Source organism: Sphaeramia orbicularis, chromosome 14, assembly GCF_902148855.1.
Source record: "Sphaeramia orbicularis chromosome 14, fSphaOr1.1, whole genome shotgun sequence".
Taxonomy (NCBI): Eukaryota; Metazoa; Chordata; class Actinopteri; order Kurtiformes; family Apogonidae; genus Sphaeramia; species Sphaeramia orbicularis.
The window spans coordinates 36,808,314-36,835,196 of NC_043970.1; the positions used below are offsets into that span (position 1 = coordinate 36,808,314).

Sequence of the window (26,883 nt, forward strand, 5' to 3'; positions counted from 1 at the left end):
TGCAGAGCTGTAGTAGAGATTAGAAATGTAAATGACAGATGATCCATGTTTATTAGTTGAATATTTTCTGCCTTTTTGGACTTGTGCTTTGTCTTGAGTGGTTCAGCTCCTCACCCAAACAAAGCACACCAGGCAGTAGTTTCAGACCGTTTATGGGCTGTATGCTTTTCCCATATTCATTCTCTCTGTTATGCTCATGCATGCTTTAACAATTTGAAACAATGAGGTGGAACATATTTACTGTAAGTTTTAGGAATGTGAGAGACAGGGGAATGTTAATGAGGTTAACAAAAATCCAGCATGTCGTACATGAGGTAATAAATGCAAATTAAATCATCATTTTTTGGATATACAGTGTTTTAGTGCTAATGTGTATTATCTAACAAGGACTGAAATACTGATCTAAAACTTTACAAAGCGAATGCGTAATGAAACCTGTGATCGACTGATATCCTGACCCATTTAAAAAAAACAAAAAAATACATGAAGCAGCTGACGCTTCTAATTTGTTCGGACAGCTGAACAGCTGCAAAATGTCCATTCATGACAAGAACCTATAACTTTGTCATCAGCCCATAATTGGTAGCATTTACTGACATGACGTTCCAGGCTTCAGTTGGAAACTCTCCAAGAGCAGCTTGGGCCAAAGTTTGATTAGGGCGTTCTCACCTTCCCGGCAGAATTGCATCACGGGTATAAATGTGCCAGAATCTGATTTGTGTTGGTGCTTGACAGGTGTGTAAGCACCTGCCATGCAGCCGTTATCGAAACAGCAGTCTTTATTGAAACAGCAGCGAGAATGCAGGTAAAAGCTCCACACAGTGTCAAGAGTGTTGTTTTCATCACCTCCAGGGTCATAATCAGACAGGAAGCAGTGCAGTAAAATTTTAGCTTCAGATTTATTTTGATTTTTGCACATTTCCACTTCCCCAATTAAAGAGACGGAACAGACTAGTATGTAGAGAAATCACACAACTAGGGTTCTAATGTGTTACCATAAGCAGTTACCCTCATTTTTTTTTTTCGTGACTATTCCTGATCCAACTTCAGCCATTTGACCTTAATTCGAGCCAGCCAGCAGGAAGTAAGAGGCTCAAAAACACTTCTTTGTCCGGCCTTCAGACACTCCATAGTAAAATCTAAGACTCTTAGGGAGACTTCAACAGGTTCAATAGTTTAAGCAGCAGTTTTCCTTAAAATGCACCCGTACCAGTAGAGTTTAGCAGGACAGTGTAGTGTCTGTCTAATTAGGCAAATCAAAGCATTTTATTTTTCAACATCTAACTGTGATTGAACTCTAATTTCAGTTATTTCCATGTATTTTTTTGTAATTTCTTGCACAACTGCAAAATTTTCAACATTTTTTCTATAAAGACGCATGAATACAACCTCAACAAAATGATCAAAGATGCTAAGATTTATTGAGCCCGTTTACGTGACCATAAAAATCTGATAACAGGGAGTGATCATACAGTTGCGATAATCACATTTGGTGTGTTAACATGCACTTTAGAAATAAGATAATTGAAAAACCCTGGTTTGGAGGTTTTCGTCTCATCGTGACGGCAGACTCAAACCTCCTATTATTGTCTTCCTTTCTATGATTTTTTTCCCACACATCTGTAGATGTAAAAGAATGAAATAAATCAGGTATTGACATTGAAGTATTGCTGAAAAATCCAGATGTGTTAATCTGACTTCTCATAATCAGATTACTGCTGTTATCTGATAAAACGTATCACATTATGCTGTTTACGCAATCATTGAATAATCTGATAACTCCAGAAATCAGATAATGATCGGAGTATTAGTGTGCATGTTAACAGGCTCATTGTCTTTTGTTCCTACTCTGACTATTTTCCATTTGTACCATCTGATTTGTCTGAGTTTCCCGCAGCCACATGTCATAGGGAATCATTTTCAATCTCTGGTAGGGAAGAGGAAACATGCAGGGGGGGCTTCAGGGTAAAGCTAGAGGGCAGAGGGCCAAGGAGACACTGTTTAGAGCAGTGTTTTTCAACCTTTTTTGAGCAAACACCACTTTGTTATCATGACACCCCCCCCCCCAAACAAAAAAAAATTTGTGAGACGAGGGGGGGATGTAGCGCTCCATTACAAATAGTTGAGTGGGGGGTGGGGTTCAGTGGTCTGTAACACATTGTTTAGCAGGGGGAGTGGGTCTGATCGAGCTGGTGGTGGTGGTGGGGTAATGCGACGGACATTATTACCGAACACTGTGGGGGTACCTTATTGCAGAGAACTGGGGTGGGGGCACGGTGATTCGCCATTGACATAACATGCAGCTTCATATTGATACTTATACACACTAACGCCCCCATTTCGATCTCAGCGCCCCCTTCTCAGCTTTCTCATTCCAAATACCCCCCAACGGTGTCCCGGTACCACCCCCCGTTGAGAAACAATGGTTTAGAGAGCTGGAAGAACTGCTTTCTAGAGGTGTTAAAGGTGCACAATCAATAGAGAAGTAGCAGCTGTTTATGTGTCATTAAGGCAGTTATTTTATTGAATATTTGGCAGAAATTTGCAAGGACACTAGTGGTAAGCATCACTAACCCCTATAGAAGTAGGTCATAGAGGAGGACAGGATTAATGGACAGAATACTTTGCGGATTCGTTGTTGACAGGAACACTGTGATAAAGCCGCTAACCTGAAGTCTGTGTCTGAAAGTTGTTGCCTGACAGAAGCCAGACAGTCACCTTGACCGGGCGGCTTTGGCTCTTTGTGTAACAACAGATGGAAATTGCATCCAGTATTAAATGCCTTTGAAAATCAGCCTGTATTATTCCACTGTCATACAAATAGTCTGGAAGTGCTAGATGTTCTGCTGTCACTTAATATTGCAGCGCCGCAAGAAAACAGCTACAAGCATTTCAACTTCTAGGCTTTGCTTTGCTCAATGCCATGTGATGCAGGAGGGATCGAATGCTGCTAAATGCTGGCAAGATGATGAGAGGCGCAACTGGAGTTTGAGGATATGGGGCTAGAATCCAGGTCAAGTCTTCTACCCTTTGCTTGTGGTGTTAAAGAACCTTCTATGTGATGGATGGAGCATAAGCTGACAAATGGCAGCTCCTCCCAGTCGATTGTTTCTATGGAAGTGTGACCTGATGGTCTTATATTGTCAATGTGAACCACAGGGATACTGCTGTTTTATCATCTAACTCCTTCACTGGAAGAAAAAGAGAAATATTATGTTATCCATAGTGGTAACATTGTCAGTATTTGAAAAATATGGACAGTATCTGGAAACTTTTTTGGATGTATTTGTAGATACCGCCATAAACGCTCAATATTGGACCTGGAAATATCAAAATTGGACCTGCATCCTTGAAGTACATTGAAAAATCACTAAATTTAATGTAAAAAAGATTTTGTGTGCTTATTCGACGTATCCCATTTGAAGATATAGGATAAAAATTTGACATTTTACATATTTATTCATCTTTTGATATGAGAAATCTTGGAGCTGGTAGCTAGTGAATAGATAGATAGATAGATAGATAGATAGATAGATAGATAGATAGATGAGAAATTAGGTATTTATATAAATATTTATATATACAGAGAATTAGAATTAAAAATTAAAAATGTTAACATTTAAATAGTATTCACATATTTATACTTTTAAAATCTGTAACAGATGAATGTAAATATTTACATATTTATTTACAATACTTAAGTTCTTATTCTTGTGATATACACTGCCTGTTCTCGCTGGGATTTAACTCTGCAAATAGTTCAGATCTTTCCCTTGGATAATTACAAGAGTGATTAAAATGTTTCAGTTCTTTAACCTTTTTACTGATGCAGTGAGGAGCTTCTCATTTCTTAAACGACCATCAGTTTGTTATAGAGCATTAAGTGTAGACTGTCTTTCAATGGAAAAATGTCAAACGGTCTGATGAGTCCAGATTGAACCTGTTCCAGAATGAAAAGAAGTGGATGAAGTAATTACCCATCATGCCTAGTACCTACAGTACAAGCACATGGGGGGAGCGTTATGATCTGGGGTTGTTGGGGTTGTTGGTCAGAACTACATCCACAATGTTATGTGTCCGAAAAATGCTGGAAATAAATGTGGTCACGTTACTGGTGGTTCAACAAAATATTAGATCTTGGGACTTTTTTTGGCCTGACTGTTGTAAAACTTAATCTACTTTACCTATAAAACAAAATTCTAAACTTTGGCTTTTACGCATTTCTTTATTTTCTCAACAGGGAATTCTTTTTGTCTCTCCCTCTTGTTTTTGTACTTTACAAACCAGATTTAGTGTGTCACTTTTTTAAGTTTAACCCTATGGTTCCTGTATATTCCAGTTTTGGTAAAGGCTATTGCAATGAGACAAAAGCCACAAGGACTAAAATCATTGCCGTGATCAGACACATGTACATGGGTATTATCAAAACTATTGATATCAAATGTACAGACATTGTTTTTCCATATTTATGATCAGAAACCAACATCCAAGATGTCAGAGGCAAAATTGCTAAATTTGTGTCAGTCCACATACTTAGGGACCTGTCTGTTTAAAAATTCTAATTGTGGTATGTAGATCCATGATATGACATACCAATCTGCAAATATTTTTCATACCTCGACAAAAGACTGAGTAAAACGTCAAAAAATGCTCACTGTATTATAATTTTACATTATTATTTTAAAGAAGATCCATATTTTATTAAGTTGAGTCACTTCTCACTCTATTTTAACATTCATTAACATGAAACCAAAGTAATAATCGACACTGGGAATATGTAATATTGTGATTTAAATATTCAAACACATAAATCTGTTAGCTGTTTCTAGTCTGTCGTCTACAGTACATCTCAAAGTTGAAAAATAATGTCCCAGATTAAATTGCGTCTTATTATTGCAATTAAAAACATCATGATATGTTCTTAGGCTAGATATAACTCCAAAAGTATTAGCAGACGCACATGTTTCTGCGTTATTGATCTAAAACTGTAATGTACTTCTCTTTCATGTCACACCGGGGAATAGATGCTCCTAATGGCTCCCTCTAATGCTTCTGGGTTAGAGATTATTTTGATGCCATTTTTAAATTCCCTGTTTGGACTTAAAATGCTGATTTTTGTTGTGTTCAGTCCTCTTTTAGTAGCTTACTGAGCTGCCACTTTATCTGACGAGATGCTTTGTATCAGTGTGGTATCAGGCTGGATTATGTCGCTGATTATGCATGACAATAATTGTCTTGTAGTCAGATGAATCCAGCAGTTAGACAAATGGGTTGATTCATACCAACATCAGGATTCAGACTAATTGAATACACCCAATTTTCAGCTGAAACTCCACCATTGTTTGATGTTTAGTGTCTGCAGCGTATTCCATAAATGACTGCTTTGAGAATTGAGATGGAAGTATCAGATGGAGATGAAATTTAAAGGCCAAGTGATAGGAAGACAGAGGAAACATTGTACGATCACAGACATTCACAGGAAAGGGGCTTTTATGCTGCAGTTTTTTGTAAAGTTATTGAAGTTATCTCGCAGGATTCAGTAGCTGTTTCTCAGTATCAAGGTTGCCGATTATGTTCTTGCAAACTCGGCGAGTATGGTCTTGGTAAGAACAGTCCCAGAGAATGGACTTCCTAAGAACGCCAGTCTCTCTGTAATTGGAACAGTTGCGTATTTGTGAACTTTCCTCTCTGGTTCTGCTGTATTTCTGCCATTTGCTCCCTAACGTATTCCCACAATCCACCACAATATGTCACTCGATTTGATTTCATACATTTGCTCGACTATTTATATGTCATTTATATTTTCATACATTTTGTATATTCTTCAAAACTGGATAAACAAATTTAGTTGAATCCCAAGTCATGATAATAAAGATGTATTTCTTGCTATTCTGCCTCTTCTGTATGTTCCAACATTGTGTCACATCTGGAGACGGTCATCTACGCAGTAAAACATTTCTGAATTAGGCTAAGTTATCACAGAAGTTGCCGTTGCCTTCGAGAAATGCATCTTGGGATATTTGCCAACCAAGTCTACATGAGTCACCAACCAGTGCATGCTTGGTTTAAGCTAGCAGACAAGAACAACATCCTGGTAATTCCATATCTTCATTGTTTGTGTGAACTTTTAAATGGAACTGATGACATTTCACAATATCACAAGAATGGAAGAACAGAAAAGAACGCATATTGAGAGACGGCCAGAAACTAGGCTGTGCATAAAACTAGGGATGCACCGATACTGATACGAGTATCGGCATTGGCTCCAGTACTGAGTGTGTGTACTCGTACTCGTAAAAGACATCCGATACAAATGCGCCGATACCACTTACGGCCGTTTGACATTCACAGTTCGGTGCAGCAGGTATGAGGAGGAGGAATAATGTGTGTGGAGTGTGAAGAGAGTGGAGATTTTTCAAAGTAAATGATGGTGATAAAAGTAACGCTGACTGACAGTAATGTTAGACACAGATACGGACGCAGCGTCCTGTCCGTCCTCTGCATACATTCCATCCGTTTACCAGGTGCTCGCGGATGCGTAAACAGAATGAAAATACCAGCGGGAGTACGGAGCAGTGCGGACCGCCGCCAACAGAAGTGAAAACGAAACTTATCACTCATTTGTCTTTTCTCTACCTGCTGAAGCTAAGCTTTTAAACCTTACCAGCGAAAACGCTGCAATATTAGTATCACATTAGTGTTGCCTCTGTCATCTCCATGTTTGTTATTACTGACTTTGTTCTTCTTCTTCTCAAAAACTTTACTCTTCTTCATGGTATTTGTCCAGTATGGTTAATTCAGAGCAGCGCCCCCTGATGGATTAATTGAGAAACGCTCATTCCAACACATTAAATGTCAGTAGCAGCACTTTGTTCCAGTCAGACTAATGACAGCGATAATAAAGCACATTTACAAAAGGAACTAAGAACTGGAATGGGTTTATTAAGTACTCGTATCGGTACTCGGTATCGGCAAGTACTCAAATGTAAGTACTCGTACTCGTACTTGGTCTGGAAAAAAGTGGTATCCATGCATCCCTACATAAAACATCTATATGTACTATTTCTACTCCTTATTAAAATAAAAAAATTACGACATTAGTGTGCTTAGAATAAAAAGTTGTAAAGTTCTGCCTAAGATGGTAATGTATTGGATCGTAGAGTAATGAACTTAATTAATTTACAGCAACGGGCCAGGGGGGATTTATGGTTTTACTGTGGCTCTGTTCTTTCTAGAAACAGACCTAAGCTAACAGAGCTATAATGTAAACTATCAGCTAACACAGCGCGTGAGGATTACAAAATGCTGTGTTTTTTTAAACAATTGTCAAAATAAGCGTCTATGAGTTTTAGTTTGAGGTAGAAAACTTGATACCCATAATACAGTGATAATACAGTTTATTCAGTGAATGGATACATAGCGTTGAGTCGTTGGTGGGTTTGTAAGATGTGTGCACTAAACAATGCCATTCATAGGATTAAATGTAGTGGCCATTTACTGTATATTAAATTCCCTTTATGCATTGCTCATCCCTGTGGATTAGTGGTCTGACGGGCAAAATGATTAATACCTCCATTAATTTCACCGGGCTGTCGTTTTATTAGCGCCACAATATGATTCCAACTTTGGAATAAGATACTTAAAGACTAAGTGCAGGTGCATGAATAATAGGCTATATGACAATGCATCAACCTTTCTATAGCCATCAATAATTTATGTCGCATTGTGTAAAAATCTCATTTATTTTTAATTTTTGTTGGCACTTAGCAGTGTCTGCATCTTGTCAGTGCTACACAGTGACAGGAAGGAGCCAGCACAGACAAGAACAGGGGACGCCTGAGTGTATTCAGTCTTTTAAGTGCCAATGCAGTGTCTCATACTGAAACACTATGCTAGACTGTGTCGCGTGTGGCCATGCATCACACTCGTATTGTTTATTTATTGCCTCTCACTAAATTTTTATGCACAGTCTCATTTGTCACCCAGAATAAATATAGAAATGCGTTTTTCGGTGAGCCTTCCACATGAAGGTAAGCCTATTGGTACTGCCATATATAGTTTTATGCTGCTATATATCACCTATTATACTGTTAACAGAAGATAAATGACCTAACTTTGGAATCCCTGGACCTGGAATCATTTATCACACATAAATCATGCTGTTCCATTCAGTTTCATTAGGCTTGGAAATGAAATGTTCTGGTGTTTGAACTTTCTCCAGCAAAAAGAGTATATTTAAAATGAAAGTTTAGTTTTATGTATGTGAAATATTTAGGATGGAAGTCAATGTGATTTTGACCTATGTGTTTTTTCCAAATTCAAATTATTACCAATCATGGGGGCTGATAATGGATATTTGGAGCTGATTTACTTTGGCAGTTATGTCAAAATTTAGAATAACACAGCCTCCAACACGTGACTTGAATGCATTTTAATTAACCTGTTAAGCTCTGGGTCATTTGTTTCCAGTCGGAATCATTTCAACAGAACACAAAACAATGAAGATGCCAGTAGCAGAAGCTTGATTCATATAAAACCAAGTTATGATCGGGAAGCGGCAAAGCTACGAAAAAATGCATAATCATCGTTTCATAATGCAACCTTTATTTTTGTTGGATCTGCTTTGTGTTAGCTTAGTGATGTTTAGTGTTAGCTTAGTGCTGGGCAGTTTGTCTCGTTGATCTGTTGTTTTATGAAATTATTCATAATGCACGCTGGTTTTCAATATTGGTTTTGTTGAACTTTTAACTGATGTTCTTCTGGTTTACATGGATGTATAGATTGTGTATATTGACACTTAGTATTTAAGCATCATGTAGGATTACCATGGCAACACAGACAGACACACAGAACTTTGCATCATTTTGTCCAAACATGAAGTGCAGACCCCTCCCAAACACATCATCATTTTTTATAACATTAAGTGAATGTTTTAGTACGTAAATAGCTCCCTAAAGTTTTATAAAGTGAAGGACAAATGAATAAAACTAGCACAACTTAAATTTGTGTGGAAATGTTATCATTAATTGTTGCAGATCAACCCCTCAGCAAAAAGTGTTTCCGTATTTTTCTGCGAGTTGTCATTCCGACTTCGCCTTTTTGACAGATGCTTCTTTTCCCTTAACCTTATTGACTCAATTAACCTTGATTCGGCATGGGATTTTTTGTTTCCATCACTTAATAGCTCATTCTTCAAGGTCCCATCAAGTCTTTTATTTTAAGTTTTAAATACTACCATCACCGCAGTTCCAAGAGAGTTTTAACAATACGAAACATGATGTATCATTACTATAATCATTACTGCATCAGTAAGTATTTCATGATGCAGGTGATTTTTAACAAGATAAGCTAAGCTAGCAGGAAATCTGCAAATTTTATTTTATTTTTTTAATTGAACAATGAATAATTGAACAGTGTATATTAGGGATGTAACGATTCCCGGTATAACGATAAACCGCGGTAAAATCGCAGACGGTTAGTATTACCGTTTAAATTCTAATTATCGTGATAACCATGTTTGATTACTGCACTTTTCCAGAGAAAACGCCTATGTAAAGATCTGCTTTTATGTCAAATATTTGAGTATAGTTTTAATTTATTACAATTTAAGTTTTACATACCTAATATTTGGAACCAATATTCACTTTTAAAGTCTTTGAAAAGGTTAATTCAGCATCTTTGTATTATTTATGCAATAAATTATATACATTTTTCAAATCGGATTTTATATATTTTTTGTGTTTTCTGGCCTTTTGTGTTGATATAGTAGGTTAAAGTGAAAAAATAATAGGCAGATGATATAGATGAAGTTGTGCTGAAAAAAAAGATGCCAAACATGAGTATAGTAAACATTTGTTTATATAGTATATAAAGGGAAAATCAAAAGGACTGAAAAACGGCCAAAATAGGCTCAGACCACTAAGGGTTAATATTTGAATGTTTCTGTCAAGAGAAAGTGCATGGTGCCAATTATTTTATTTGGCTTTTTTGTTTGTTTTTTTTTTTGTTGTCAAAATACAACTTGGTTAAATTATTTCAGTGTGTGTATAAGTACTTTTTGAACATTTCGAGCACAATTTCAACAATACACCGCGATAATGATGATAACCATGATAATTTTGGTCACAATAACTGTGATATGAAATTTTCATATTGTTATATCCCTAGTGTATGTATACATACTAGTATACATCAAAGTGGGATAAAAAAAAAAAAATCCCATTTCATAATATATTTTACATTTCAAATATATAGAAACAAATGTAAGTGAAAATAAAATTAAAAAAATTAAAATAAAAAAGCTCGAGCTATAAAATAGAAATTATATAAATTAAATAAGATTATATACTTGACAGTTTTTTGATAAAATAAAATTTTGAAATCTGCAAAAATGTTAGAGCACATTTTCTAGTTACCTTGAAGCATCGACCACAGATTTCAGTCTGAAGTCCCACACTCAAGCATGAAAAAACTCTTAACGCTACATTTTGTGAACCAACAAAAGCAGCGTTTTGATAATTATAACTTCCAGTGCCAGTTGTTAGAGCTGCTGTTGCATTGAATACGACATCGCAGTATGTTTACATTACATTGCGATGATGACCCGATGAGGGAGTTCTATACCTGCAGTGGAAATGCGATGGTGTCAAAACCAAACTGAACTGAGACCAGTCGAGGCAAGTCGAGCTGATACCATCAGTGGAAAAGCAGCAATAAAGACAGACTCGTGTCCACTGCATCGTGTCCATTCAAGGATTTCCCCACAGGACTTGGCAGCTTTAGATGAAGTTCCTCTATTGTGGCTCCAGGGATGGATAATGGCCGAACACAGACCTCACAGCTGTTAAAACAGATCTGCCTTGGAATACTTCAGTGGTTTAACTCTTAGTACTTCTTTATATCCAGGCATTAGAGCCACAGAGACACTAGAGTCAACCTCAGTAAATAAGAGACAGATAAAGAGGTTCTGTTTTTCTCCTGAAGATGGACTCTTGTTTCTTTAGATCAGTGTTTCTCAGTGGGGGCACAGGGACACCGTTGGGAGGGGGGGGCGTTTGGAAAAAGAAAGTTGAGAGGGGGGCGTTAGTCTGTGTAAATATCAATAACAAGTGGCATGTTTTGTCAATGGTGAATTTCTGCTAAAAATGTGAAAAAACTCTGTCCTGTCATAGCTAGGGATGTAACGATTACTGGTATAATGATAAACCGCGGTAAAATTGCAGACGATTAGTATTACCGTTTAAATTCTAATTATCATGGTAACTGTGTTTGATTACCACACTTTTAGGGGAAAAAACCCAATGTAAAGCAATGATTTTATGTCAAATATTTGAGCATAGTTTTAATTTATTACAATTTGGATTTTATATACCTAATATATGGAACCAATATTCACTTTTAAAGTCTTTGAAAAGGTTTGTTAAGCATCTTTGTGTTATTTATGCAATAAATTATATACATTTTTCAGATCGGATTTTTCGTGTGTGTGTGTTTTCTGGCCTTTTGTGTAGATATAGTAGGTTAAAGTGAAAAAAGTAATAGGCAGATGATATGGATGAAGTTGTGCTGAAAAAAAAAGATCCCAAACATGGACACAGTAAAAATTTGTATTTATAGTATATAAGGGCAAAATCAAAAGTACTGAAAAACGGCCAAAATAGGCTCAGACTCCTAAAGGGTTAATACTTGAATGTTGAATGAATGAATGAATGAACGAATGAATAAATTTATTTTTGGTTTTACATCAATCATTGTACTCAGTACATCAATTGTAATAAACATAAAAACGAAAAAAGGAGTAGGCTAGAAGCAAAAGCTTATTTTTTTGCTGATCCTTTTCAACTAATACACTGCTTACATCAACTTAAATGTGTACAGCATCGAGCATTTACATCATAATAATAACAAATTTAAAAAAAAGTCAACAACAAAAACACACCTACCATCTCAATTCAATATTTCTGAATAATTTAAACTTAAAGTACTCTCTTTTTTTTTTTTTTTAAACTTCGCCAAAGGAATGGATAACTTAAATGCATCTTTTGAATGTTTGAATGTTGAATGTTTCTGCCAACGGAAGGTACATTGTGCCTATTATTTTTTATTTATTTCTTTATTTTTTCAAAATATAACGGTTAAATAATTTCAGTGTGTGTATTAGTACTTTTTGAACATTTTGAGCACAATTTCAACAATACCGCGATAATAATAACCGTGATAATTTTGGTCACAATAACCGTGATATGAAATTTTTATATCGTTACATCCCTAGTCATAGCTGCTGTAGAATTAGACACAGTATAACCTACTTACAGGTGATTAAAAACCAAAGAAACATAATACTGAATATCGTCTACAACATGCACAACCATGCTGCACCTTTAAATACAGATACAAGTTTTAAGATATGTTTTATAACAAATACACTGTTGCTCATAAAGTTTCAATAATTTTGTTTTCAGACATATTCCTCTTTTTATTCCTATTAAAACACATCAGTAATCACCTTTGACCTGGTGCAATGATTACATACTGAGTCCCAGTTACACTTTATCTCCTTTATCTATAAATCACATCAGCACAATTATTTCATGAGAAGAGATAAAAAAAACATATTGATTCCAACTTTATGGGCAACAGCGTAATTCAATTGAATTAGATTTTTAATTCAGTTATATCTATATAGTCTTGATAATAGGTGATTATCTCATGTCACTTCATAAATTGAAGTCAAAGCATCAAAGCTACACTGTCTAACACTGATATAGTCATTTATAGATATTATATTATGGAAATGCAACATGTAGCTGAAAAAATGTTCAGCTCTCACTAAAATTGTTGTGTGAGTAAAACGATGTCCCTTCATTATGACCTACTTGTGTTGATCGCTCATTCATTGGTAACATCTAGGAATTGTGTTATGATAGACATAATGGATAGTAAGAAAAAATTGCATTTAAGACCAAATCCACCAACAAACAGGTCAAGCCTTTACACAGTGTAAAAATAGTGAAACTTTACCAAATCTGAGTCACTAATAATGAAAAATTCAGTCCAAATGCTGGTTGGCTGTAGTTTCCAAGATACAGTCTTGGGTCAAATAGTGAATTTGTGTGAATTAATGAGAAAATGGGTTTTACTTAAAAACAATGTTTGTCTCCCAGCTACCACATCTACTTTAAAACATTATCTTTATAGAGGAACTTTTATTAATCTATTATATCATTGTACATACAGTCGCGGAAAAAATTATTAGACCACCCTTGTTTTTCTTCCGTTTCTTGTTCATTTTAATCTCTGGTACAACTAAAGGTGCATTTGTTTGGACAAATATAATGATAACAACAAAAATAGCTCATAAGAGTTTAATTTCAGAGCTGATATCTATCCCTTTTCCATGTTTTCTTGATAATAACCAAAATCACTTCAGTTCTTACATCAATATCTATGGCATTGTACTGACAAAAACAGTGCTTTTAGGCATTCTGTGTTTTCTTTTCTGTCTGTTTTAGTCACATGATAAACACAGGAGTTAGTACTTGATTGTTTTTGATGACTTTTGATGCTCTAATAATTTTTTTCCGTGACTGTAAATCAGTATATATACATTGAAAACACCAGCTAACCAGCACTTTGGTGATTTATTTTCCACTTCATCTTATCTAAGTTTGTAAGAATTAATCTCAGAGGCAATTTCTAAAAAAAATTGGAGACCAGTGTTATATAAAACTCTGTTGGGAGAGAACAACAAGTGAGCAAACACACTGGTTGCACTAGTGCTTTTTAATCAGTCAGTGTCTTCAAAGCATAATGTACCTTACACACTTGCTACAATACTCCTGCGACTGTCATAAATACCCAGTGAGCAGGCCCTCCCTCTCTCTTCCGCCTTCGTTTATACCCCTGATACCGTGCGAGTGTGTATATGTTTGAGTGCACCTCGGCGGTTCTATCTTGCGATGGTGGCCTCCCCTGAGTCTTTGATTGTAAATGAGCTAAAGCCCTTATGGGGGGAGACGGCGAGCGAATCAGCGCTCCGTCTTCGGCAGCTCGCGCTCCCTCTCCGTCTCATCTGTATAAACAGTGAAGTCATACCTTCCAACGGGCCTGTTTTTGTGCTATCGGCGATGATGTCACCGGCAGCCAATCAACACGTAGTGCTGCTTGATACAGAGTGTGTGTGTGTTCATGTATGTGTGTGTGCATGAGGTGGGGGATGGGGGTGGGGAAGAGAGGGGGGTGGGGGTTCACCACTGGGAAAAGCACACTTGTTCAGTTATTATCTGGTTCTGCCAGCGAGCATGAGAGCATACATGCACATCACATCATGAATCCACAGGCTTCATGTGATGCAGCTCAGCCCCTAATGATGTACGAAGGTGATTGGTCCATATAGAAATAATTTTATAGTGTATTTTAACATTTTATGCACAGAAATGGCTACAAAATCTGCCGAAACACAGCTCCTCTGTTACTTGTTGATGCAAATTTCGCTCTGAATCTGTGTGTTTTTAATTAATTAGTCCTGCAATTACATTTAGACCTAATTACCAGATAAAAATCTTCTGTTTAGTGCAAAAAGCTAGAGCTAGACAATTAGTCGGTGACCTCAGTTCAAGGTGACTGTGGAGGGTTTTCATGCCTTCACTCCACAGACTTAATATGCATTTGAAAGCTCATGCTGTCAAGTCAAGGTGGATAATTTGGGTTAACGCTGTTGAAAAATTATGGCCAGCCTTGAATGATATTCAATTTTTGCAGGAACGTAATTTGTTTGGTCTGTTCTATGAAAGAGCGGATTCTGGCAATTGCAGAGCAGATAAATATAAAGTGTTCGGACTGAATGGAATCCTGTCTGTTTTTCTTCCTCTTTTAGACAAAACATAACCTCTGTTTAAGTTACCTGGATACAATATACACCAATAATATACCAAATAGGGATGTAACGATTACCGGTATAATGATAAACCGCGGAAAAATTGCAGACGGTTAGTATTACCGTTTAAATTCTAATTATCATGATAACCGTGTTTGATTAACACACTTTTAGGGGAAAAAACCCTATGTAAAGATGTCAAATATTTGAGTGTAGTTTTAATTTATTACAATTTTAATTTTATATACCTAATATTTGGAACCAGTATTCACTTTTAAAGTCTTTGAAAAGGTTCGTTAAGCATCTTTATGTTATTTATGCAATAAAGTATATACATTTTTCAAATCGGATTTTAAATATTTTTTGTGTTTTTTGTCCTTTTGTGTTGATATAGTAGGTTAAAGTGAAAAAATAATAGACAGATGATATAGATGAAGTTGTGCTGAAAAAAAAGATACCAAACATGGGTATAGTAAACATTTGTTCTTATAGTATATAAAGACAAATCAAAAGGACTGAAAAACAGCCAAAATAGGCTCAGACCACTAAGGGTTAATATTTGAATATTTCTGCAAACAGAATATGCATTGTGCCTTATTATTTTATTTTATTTTATTTTATTTTATTTTTCTTAAATATAACTTGGTTAAATTATTTCAGTGTGTGTATTAGTATTTTTTGAACATTTTGAGCACAATTTCAATAATATCGCGATAATAATGATAACCGTGATAGGAAATTTTCATATCGTTACATCCCTAATACCAAAACACATGTGGAATCAAGACAGATGTTATTTTCATCATCCTGATTTCTCCCAGGTGAACTGGTAGTGATAACATGTTGCACAATAGTGTTACCTTTTACAGAAACAAAATAGTCCTGTGAATGTATTTGAGTTTAATGCAACATAAATGCACATCTACATTATGGAGCAGCAGTGTGGACATTGCATTTCTCTGATTACTTTTGACCTCTGAATTTTATAGGTGAAAAAGACTCAACATGGCTCTTCCTTTTCTGAAGCTGTTTTGCTGATGTAAATGTGTCGATTCACTCTACGTCAAGGGCTTTGTGTAAAAAAAAAAAAAAAAAATCAATATCAGTATCAGCACCCTCTAATCAAACATGTGCGACCCACTTGTCCTTCAGTTGGAGTCTGACATATCATTTCCATAAGGTATCCTGAAGGTATCCCTCTATTCAGAACCAAGGTTTAAGCCATGTGGACTGCAGAGGGTTTAGAAATTTACCCCCATGTCTGTATTTCATGTGTGTCCTCTGGGGATTATTAAAATCTGCTTTTTGTTTAACTTCATTGGCATTATTCCCTGGTTGTGATGTCAGGACTCACCCTTTGCAGATAAAAAAATGTGATCATGTCATCCATCTCATCATCTTTTGAGACTTGCTTTTTCAGTAAACCCTGTAACTCCTGGTACATTATTTCAATTATTGAAATAAATTATGTCAAGTATTTCAAACAGGCTGCTGTGAATTTGCGTCTGTTTCAATGTCTTAAAAGCTGCTGTGAGTGTGTGCTTGTGTTCCTTTTCTTCAGTGGTTTTGCTTTACTGTGTGTTTTAGGCTCAAAACAGGTGGAATAACAGAAAAAGACAAAGAGAGGAATTGAAGTTTTGCAGGTTTTTACTAAATAACACACTCAGAATGTATATGAGTAATGGAGTTAGGATGGTGAACATGAGTAACACATTAAACAACTAGAAGCACTCGGAGAGCGCAGACCTTTGCCAAGGCTGATCAGTGGCCCCCCCTGTGGGCCCCCCCCACGCCAAGGAGGTTATGTTTTTGCCAGGGTTTGTTTGTTTGTTTGTTTGTTTGTTTGTCTGTCTGTTTGTCTGTCCGTTAGTGTGCAACATAACTCAAACAGTTATGGACAGATTTTGATGAAATTTTCAGGGTTTGTTGGAAATGGGCCCCCCCGTGGGCCCCCCCACCCCCGATCACCACCAAAATTTAATCATTTCTTCCTTATCCCATTTCCAACAAACCCTGAAAATTTCATCAAAATCTGTCCATAACTTTTTGAGTTATGTTGCACACTAAGGGACAGACAAACAAACAAACAAACAAACCCTGGCAAAAACATAACCTCCTTGGCGGAGGTAATAACAAGTGTTTGAATTTTGGCCCTGTAGTTTTTGTTTTGGGGCTCTTTTTTTCTAAATCAGTCCAGCTGCTTTTTAGTTGAACTCCAAAAAGCAGTTACATGGTCAAAACTTAGTAAAAACTCACAGTAAAAAAAAAAAAAGACAGAAAGAAAAGAAAGTCATGTCAATACTGCAAATAACAGCAAAAAAAAGACAAGGAAAATAATGTAAAAAAACAAAACAAAACAAAACAAACCGTCTATTTTTATAGTGAGTTGGTCTCACTCATTGCTCTGTGTTTTGCCCCCGATTACAATTGAGCAAATTGTTGAATTTTTATGAATATTTAAAATAAATCATACATCCAGTATCGTCAGTGGCTAAAGGGTTGATGCAACTGCCATCTATTCCTCTTCATCGCTTTTACATCCCAAACAAAGTGACAAAATATTTTTCCAGTGATATGTAGCATCAAAGAAAAAGTGGAAAAAAAAAAAAGACGAACTAAATACAGTAATAACAAACTCATCTCCTCCAGTATTTCCCTCCTTAGTCTTTCTTTAGATGGAGCATCCGCATCATCCTTTCCATGGAGTGGACATGATTAATGATCCCTATGAAGAGGTCCACAGTAGGGGTTTCATTTAAGCAAAGCTTTGATGACAGATTTCGTACTTGCAACTAGGAAGTACATTCATGGTACAGAACTGTACAATAATCCTAGTCCAACATTCTGTTTTTTGGGTTTGTAAAGTTCTAATGACCACACATATGCATTTGTCAGTCTCTGTATTAACATGTGAAGTGCAGCAGGAAAAACAAAAGCTTCAGGGGAAAAGACTGCTTCTGTAAACCAAAGTGGTAGTATTTAGTGCAGGGGTCTCAAACATGCGGCCCGGGGGCCAAATGCGGCCCGCCAAAGTTCCAATTCGGCCTGTGGGATGAATTTGCAAAGTGCAAAAATTCCACAGTCAAGGCTGTCGAACTCATTTTAGTTCAGGTTCAATATGATCTCAAGTAAAATAATAATAACCTACAAAAAAAGAATGACTCCATATTTTCCTCTCGGTTTGATGTGAAAAAAATAGTATTACAATATGCCTACAAATAATGACAACTTCAAATTTTTGTTGTTTTCATTTTAGTGCATAAAATAACATTAAATTATGAAAATATTAACTATCCTGTAACAACAGAATGGGAATAACCTGAACAAATATGAACAATCTGAAATGTCTAAAGAAAATTAAGCACAATTTTAACCATTTTCTGCCAGTTACTAAGTATTTAGTGTTTTTGTAGATCCCATCCTTAATGCACATGTAGAAATGATGAGTTGAGGCATAATATTGTTAGAATTGCACTTATTTTTGTTAAGAATTTTCAGTTTTTTCAGGTTATACACATCTTTTTCATTTGGATAGTTTATAAAAGTAAGTATTTTCATAATTTAATGGGGGTTTTTTTGCACTAAAACACAAACAAAAATTTGGAGTTGCCATTATTTATAGATTATTATGCTATTATTTTACTGGTTTGGCCCACTTGAGATAAAATCCGTCTGAATGTGGCCCCTGAAAGAAACTGAGTTTGAGACCCCTGATTTAGTGTGACCTCCCTTTGTACTTAACATGTCTTTGACCCTTTTGTTCAGACAATATGATGTTTACTGCATTAATTTTCTGAAGTTTTCTACCAGGTTTCATTCAACACGTCAGATATTTCTAATTCTTCGTGCTTCTTCTTGTCATGGGGTCTGAGGTCATATTAAATTGTGGCTTTAACCTTTACAACACCTTCAGTTGAGTTTTTTTGTGTGTTTTTTTTAAGATTGTGCACATATTTCCTGTATTTTCGTGTTGTTTGTGAAGAATAGAGAATGAGAAATAAATATTTATACTCATTTCAACCTTAAAATATCAACAGGTAAAGGTGGAATGTAACTTTTGCGCAGTACCGTTTAATCCTCCCAAACTACTTCTAAAATCTTAATTTATCTTCATTAGAGTGACTGTGTTTGCTGTTGAGTTTAACAGCTGAACGTCTTTTACTGCTGCCTTTATGGACTTGTTTACCAGTTTAGATCTGAACTAAAAACACAGGAGTCACACAGAAACACAGCTGGCTTGGTGGTTGAGGCGGATGCAGAATTAGTGTTATCATCGTGTGAATCTGGTTGGTTTGAATAACGCTTCAGGGCTTCACTTGCTTGAGGCAAAAGCTTATCTAGACCTGATATGCTGATACTGATGTTAGTGCATATCTCCTGATATTGTGTTTTAGCTGGTAAATCAGAAAGAAACTAATGGAAAAAACCCAATCGGACTCTTTCGGAGCCTCTGTTGAAGTGTCTTGTGATTTTCTGATGTTCCTGAACGAGACAGTTTCTCAAATATTCCCACCTGGACATAAGAATCATGAAGATTTTGTGCGATACTGCTGCTCTTATCGATACAGAATTATTAGTATTATTTTTTTTATAATTTATTTATTTTTATTTCTTTTTCACATGTTCATGGACATAAAATACAACAAACAGTTGAGGGTTGAGGGTTGCAATATTCAACAAACGATATCCATAAATAAAACAATAAAAGGAAAATAAGGGCATTACAATACCATTTCAGCGCCAGTCCATTTGTCCCATTTTCTATTAAACTCATCTTTTTTTAATCTTAAGGTATAAGTCATTTTTTCCATCATCCATATTTCCGATACTATATCCAACCATTATTTATATTTAGGTGAGTCCATAGCAAGCCAGTATCAATACAGTATTTTGCCCAAGGAGATAAGGCTTGCGGAATCAATGACATCTTTTAAATCACTTCTTAAAACACATTTTATAGACTTGCCTTTATGTGATATCTGTCCCTTTTTAGTTTTAATTTTTTAAATATGAATTTTATCCTGTTTGGTTATTAATTTATGTTCTCATACATGATGTTTTATCTCATTCCTTCATTTTTACATTGATTTGACAGCATCATGTTATGTTATCCCTGCCCTCTTTACTCCGATTCACTTAATTTATTTGAAATGTCATGTTTTTGTATTTGCTGTACATATCTCTCTTATTGTGTTGCTTCTGTTTTAGTGTCTTTACTTGCATCTTGTATCCTGCTGTTGTGCCCTTCTGCTTTGTCTGTCAAAGCACTTTGTCAACTTCGTTTTTAAAGGTGCTATATAAATAAAGCTATTATTATTATTATTATTATTATTTTAATTGTTTTCTTATGTAGACAGGTGAACGTCTTATACAGAAATTGAATTAGTGAGAAAAGTTTGCAAGACAGCCGTTATGCTGCTGTAATCCACAGGAAATCTGTCTCCTATTTTTTAGGGGTGTTGGAAAATATTGGTTCTGCAATATATCACGATATTTCATTTCACAATACTGTATCGATATTAAAAAGTACTGCATCGATATTTTTAGGTATTTATTCAAATGCAGATATGGTGGATTTTGATTTTTTGTTTCTTTTTTTTCCTTTATTGTTTATATCTTATTTATTATTATTTAACCCTGTTTTATTAAATAATGGTTATTTGAAGCATCCTAAAAGCACTTTTTACTGTTTTTACGGAGAGTGGCAGATGTTAGTTCCTTTGGAAACTAGGAGAATTAGAAAAATTTTGTGATATAGTATTAGATCCTGTTCTGATCAAATAAAAATGTGTTTAGTATTTGTGCATATTTCTGGTGTAATTCAATTCTTCCAGGAAATAATCTTTAAAAAAAAAAGAAAACAAACAAAAAATTGCCTTTTTAACAGTATCATGATATATCGTGATATATCTTATCGTGATCCTAGTATTGTGATTTGTATCATATTGCCAGATTCTTGCTGATACACAGCCCTACTATTTTTGTAATTATTTCTCCAATTAGACACCTCAACATTCAGACAGTGTTGTCGTCCTCTCAGCCTCTTTCTGACTCCTCTTTTCAGATCCACATCGAGGCTGGAGTTGGACTCAGAACAGGGGTAAAGTAATTCATCCGAACGTGTTTTCACAGACTCATATTTCAACTACTCATTTCTACAGAAAACCCCACTCCTGCTCCCTCTTTTCTTTAGATATTTTTAATTATAAATGAAGTCTGCCTCCCGTCGATTTATTGCGCTCACAACTTCATGTATTGCCTTCTGCTGTTTGCGCTCACTAATGAGTCGACGGCTGGCTGTATGCCGTGGTGTCAGCGCTGAAGAACCTCCCTGACTGCCAGCTTCCTTACAGGCCGCAGAGGGACGAGCAGCGAGTACATCTGATTAGCCGTTATCGACTGGTAAAATGCTACCACACCGGGTTTCCGCTCATAAAGCCAGGCTACATAGTAATTAGCCTGGAATCGATGCAACTGTCCAGCAGCTATCCCAGACACACAGCTCCATCAGCGAAGCTACCAGTGAATCCTTTTTCCAAAGCGTTAACGGTCCAAGGTGCTGTTGAACATCATTACCGCTACATTACCTCTCTTTTAAAGTTTTTATCTGCCCACATACTGTCAGACGAATGAGATGAAAAAGATTCTGTCAAGATGAATCACATTCATGTCACACACGGCGGCCGTTAATCTTCCTCCTCCCAACCCACTGGCCTTGGCTGGGTATTGAATTTGTCTCTGGCAGCCACTGCCATCCTGAATGATGGAACTTGTAGCTTAGCACATGTTTGCCTTATCACACGTAAACACTCACTCGCTGGGTGAGACAGTGATTTCTTTACAGCCTTTTTTTTTTCCTCCGTTGTTTTCTCATCAGAACCATCTCGAACACGGCATTTGGGTTAAACCAGAGGAATTAGCTGAAGTTGTTTAATACCAGTCGACTGATGTGACAATGTAATCACAACGTTTGACAGCTTAATGATTACGGATGAGGAATGTTGATAAGGAACGTCAGGAATGGAATGAAAAAGTATAAGACTATTTGAGAAGTTGACAGACTGCTGTCAAGTGCTGTTGAGCGAGTGGCTTCTTTCCAGTGTCGCTGAAGAATAGACTAGTAATTGTTGTTTTCCATACGGTTGAAGTAAAATAAGTTCAACTGGAAATGTTAGGTCTGACACAGCTTGTTTTATACAAATAGAGAATCCAGTTTGCTAGTATGTAATACTCTTGTCTTCCTCTTTTTCACTTCCTTTTTCATTGTTCTGTGGCTTGTTACCCTCCGTCAACATAAATGTGTAAAATGTTTTCACATCTTAGTCCCTAAACCAAACCTGGGAAGCATGTGAATCTCAGTAAATGTGCACATTATTATCTGCAAGGTGAAACAAATGACTAAAAAGACAGTAATTGCTTTAAGGGGAACCAGGCTAAAATAACAGAACCGTCTTCTCTAAAGACGCCAAGTTAAAATACATTTACTGAAACAGAACACAGGGTTCCTATACAAGTATGGAAAGTATGGAATTTGATTTTATAACTTTCCAGGTCTGGAAAAATATGGAAAATAGAAACAAATGTGTAGAAAATGTTCATGTTTCCTACTATTACTGCTGTTCTATTTTCTAAAACATAAAATTATGAATATCTAAAAAAAATGAAATGGATTGATCTGTTTTTTTAAGGCATTTGCTAGTGCAGCTAAAATGTTTGTGTGAGAGCACAAACATTTGGGCAGATTAACCAGTTGAATGCCCAGCCTTCTGCTCTTATCCTCCTCCAACCCATTTTAAAGCCCGCCCAGGTGTTGTCAAGTTTCACTGCTGCTTCGATGGACAGGTGATGTCCGCACAGTGTTCGTGAGGGAGCTGTTCAACATGCCTTGTATGATAATTGGCAGGACTCATAATGGGTAGAAGTAAATTCTCTGACGAATCCTAAATATAAAGACTGGTTGGCTGGTTGGAATTTTTTTTACTGAGACAAATGGAAATGGAAATTAGCGTCTGGAAAAAATATGGAATTTCTAAATTTCAGATGTGTAGGAACCCTGAGAACAGGACAAAAACAGTGTAAATTGAAAGGTAGTTCACCCCTACTGATGCTGTATAAAAGTACTGCAGTAGTTTATCTATATTCTATAAGTTAAATACAGGGTGTCCCAAAAAAACGTATACACACTTTAAATAAGTGTAAAGAAGGTGTTTATTAAAATTCCTTTAATTTTCAAAATGTAATAGAATTTACAAACATCATTTTATTGTTTTGTCACCACCTGTTCTCAAACCGGCGTCCGTTCTGGTCCAGGCATTGCTGACATTGCCAAGCAATGGAATCACACACATCACGAAACTATTCCCTTGGTATTTATGTGCATTCACGTTCAATGGCTGCTCTCAATTCAGCAACTGTTGCAGGTCACATAGTGTAGACGTTTTTTTTTAGGTATCCACATAAAAACAAGTCTAGTGGTGTGAAGTCTGGTGAACACGGAGGGTATTCAATGAAACCCCTCCGTCCAGTCCACCTGTTTGGCAAGTTCACCAGACCTCACACCACCAGACTTTTTTTATGGGGATACCTAAAAGACAAAGTCTACGCTATGAGACCTGCAACAGTCGCTGAATTGACTGTCTGGTGTCTGGACCAGAACGGACGTCAGTTTGAGAACAGGCGGTGACAAAACAATAAAATGATGTTTGTAATTTCTATTACATTTTGAAAATGAACCCTTTCATGCATGAATTATGAGAACCTTAATCAAGATTTTTTTTTCCTGAGTATTTTTATTCCTCTTTAGGCATGAAAAAAACAATGTGATTTTTTAAAAATTTTTTTTATGAACCTATTTTTCATGTATTAACAAAAATGTCCACTCAGCTGGCAGGGTTCCTGCAGGGTCTTAAAAAGTCTTAAAAGTCTTGAATTTACAAATCTGCATTTAATACCTTAAAAAAGTCTTCAGAAGGTATTAAATTTGATATGGTAGATCTTAAATTATGTTTCCTCAAACTTCTTGGCTTTACTGTGTTTAAATGTCTGCTAAGAAAGTAAAGTTAGTTGACTCAGTTCCTCCCGTTCCAACCCGACAATTTATATTGAAATTAGGAACCAATTATCGCTAACTTTACAGCCCTGGTGAGAAATGACTCGGAACATTGGAAATTAAGTCGCTGGAATAAATAAATACATTTTCCTAAATTCTAGGAGAATTTTTGCCAGTAAGGCTGTGAAATAGGCATTAAATTCTGTTCTAAGTAGTCTTAAAAAGTTTTAAATTTAACTTGTAGAAACCTGTAGGAACCCTGAGCTGGACACCGTGTGTTTAATTTTTGAAGCAAAGAAACTTGTATTTACTGTCATACTGTGTGAAAACTATGAAATACACTTTTAAAAATGTTGCTAATCTGATGTTTTCTCACATTTTAACATACTATAATAGTAGTTATTAGTCAAATAATGTGCAAAACACAACAACTTTTAGTTGTTTTTTTTTTTTTTTTTTTTTAAAACCTGTTAATTACAGTCTAATAGCAATTAGCAATTGATTTACACTCAAATATGTTGCTACAGATCAGGTTTCTCAAGAACTGCAAAGTTACAGTAACAGAATAAATTGCAGTGTATTATGGGATGGTGCGTAAGTATCCGCTGTGTTGGTTGATATGCAACTAAAACAACAAAATCCATGAATACACAAGAGAACAGCTGTAGAATAACTGTCCTCTGCAGTGACCGCTATGCATGAAAGGGTTAAATGAATTTTAATAAACACCTTCTTTACAATTATTTAAAGTGTGTATACATTTTTTTGGGACACCCTGTATATGCAATCTCACAACACACCACTGAAGTTCACAAACACAAATAAACACAACGGTTTAGAGTAGGATTATATAGAAATCCTAGTCATTTCAAAGAGCCAATCAGTAGTAGACTGAAGTGGCACCTCCAACCAATCAGGAGGAGGCTCAGAAACTGGACAAAGAAAGGGCCAATAAACGCTAAACACAGGAAACAATTAGAAAAGGTAATAATGCTAATGCTAATGCTAATTCTGATTTGTCAGTGCCAGCTCTAACTACGAAACGTAAATCTTCCTTCACATAAACATCTGAGTTGAGGGATCCGTGTGGTTCTGACCCGTCGGTTCTGTCCGTTCAGGTGCCCACGGAGTGCGAGAGGAGCCCCAGTTCATTACGGCACGTGCAGGAGAGAACGTCATCCTGGGATGCGACGTGTCCCGCCCCCTGAACGGCCAGCCCTACGTGGTGGAGTGGTTCAAGTATGGAATGCCCATCCCCTTCTTCATCAACTTCCGCTTCTACCCTCCTCATGTGGACCCGGAGTACGCCGGTAAGACCGCCGTCTCAAGCACACATTTTAGGAAGTCTGATCTTCTTAGGTTAATTCAATTTTCTGAGGCGTCACTGGAAAGTATAAAAAGCTACAACAAAGAAGGAAGACGTCAAAGATGAATAAAGTAAATAACTGCTGTCGTCTATAGTTGGAGGAATGTGTAGACGATAATAGAAGACTTTTAAAACGAGTGTGGAAACTAACTGGATTTGGTTACAGATATGAATATGGGTCATAAACTGTGGAGGAGAACTTGTTCAGACTTTGATGAGAAAACATCTTTAATTTTTACAGTTCTTAAAAACTGATTTAATTAGAGATGACTGATAAGAAATGAATAAAGTTAATTTAAGTTTCACTTTTAAATGCTTTTGTCTCCTCCTTGTCCTCTTTCTTTTCCTTTTTGTTCCACTTCTTCATCCTCTTTCTCTTCCTCTTCTTTTCCCTCTTCTTCTTACCCTTCTCTCTGTTCTTCATACTCTTCTTCCTGTTCTTGCTCTTCTTCCTCCTCTTCCTCTTCTTCTTGCTCTTCCTCTTCTTCCTGTTCTTGATCCTCTTCTCTCTGTCCTTGCTCTTCTTCTTCCTCATCTTCATTCTTTTCTTCTTGCTCTTCTTCCTGTTCTTGCTCTTCTTCTTCCTCCTCTTCATCTTCTTCTTACTCTTCTTCTTCCTCATCTTCATCCTTTTCTTCTCGCTCTTCTTCTTCCTTTTGTTCTTGCTCTTCTTGCTCTTCTTCTTCCTCCTCTAGCTCTTCATCTTGCTCTTCTTCCTGTTCTTCTCGCTCTTCTTCTTTCTGTTGTTCTTGCTCTTCTTCTTCTTCCTGTTGTTCTTGCTCTTCTTCTCACTCTTCTTCCTGTTGTTCTTGCTCTTCTTCTTCTTCCTCCTTTTGGTCCTCTTCTTGCTCTTCTTCTTCCTGTTTTTCTTGCTCTTCTTTCTCTTCTTCTTCTTTTTCTTCCTCCTCTTCCTCTTCCTCTTCCTGTTCTTCTTGCTCTTCATCTTCTTCCTCCTCTTCCTCTTCTTCTTCTTCCTCTTCTTCCCCCTCTTCCTCCTCTTCAACTTATTCCCGTCAATGTAATTTTACAACAGTGCCAGTTCAAGAACAGAACATTTACTGCTAAGCCTGCTACATCTCTTGTACTACATTATTTATTTTACAAGTTTTTTAAGGAATCCTATTTTCCCTCCCATACTTTGTAGTCTTTCTGTCTGTGTGGATGTTAAATCAAATTGAGAATTATCTTATAAAATCTTAGGTGGCACCCACAAGACCCTCTTCCTTGTTAAACTTGCCTTGTGAAATTTTAATTATATTTCGCATCAGTTTTGTCTCTCTTTTTGAGTCAATAATAATCCAAATATCAGATTATCAGAGTATATCAGTAGCTGGCAGTACTGATGCTAGTATTTTTTAGTCTTGTGCAGAGTTTTCCCATCAGTAAAAGAACTTGTATTTAGTCTAGACAGTAAACTGTCACCTTTTCCCTGACGGTACTGGGTCGGATCAGTGGTGTGCTTACTAATGGACACAGTAATAAATATGTTTACTAACTAATGTTGACAGCTTTAATGAGATGACATTTCCTTTGGAGGCAGAGACTCTTTCCACCTCAGTTTATTTATGTGCGGCGCTCAAGGTGAAGTTTGTA

The 26,883-nt window shown here is 36.3% G+C and overlaps 1 protein-coding gene across 2 annotated transcripts in view; it reads left to right on the top strand.

Annotated features, from left to right (window-relative positions):
• The window catches only part of igsf9bb (immunoglobulin superfamily, member 9Bb), a 206,006-nt gene that overhangs the window by 36,729 nt on the left and 142,394 nt on the right, over window positions 1-26,883 (top strand). For both annotated transcript variants that reach the window (XM_030154685.1, XM_030154686.1), the window contains exon 2: window positions 25,043-25,234. In XM_030154685.1, coding sequence (XP_030010545.1) covers window positions 25,043-25,234 — 192 coding nt within the window. The remainder of the gene's footprint in view (window positions 1-25,042; window positions 25,235-26,883) is intronic.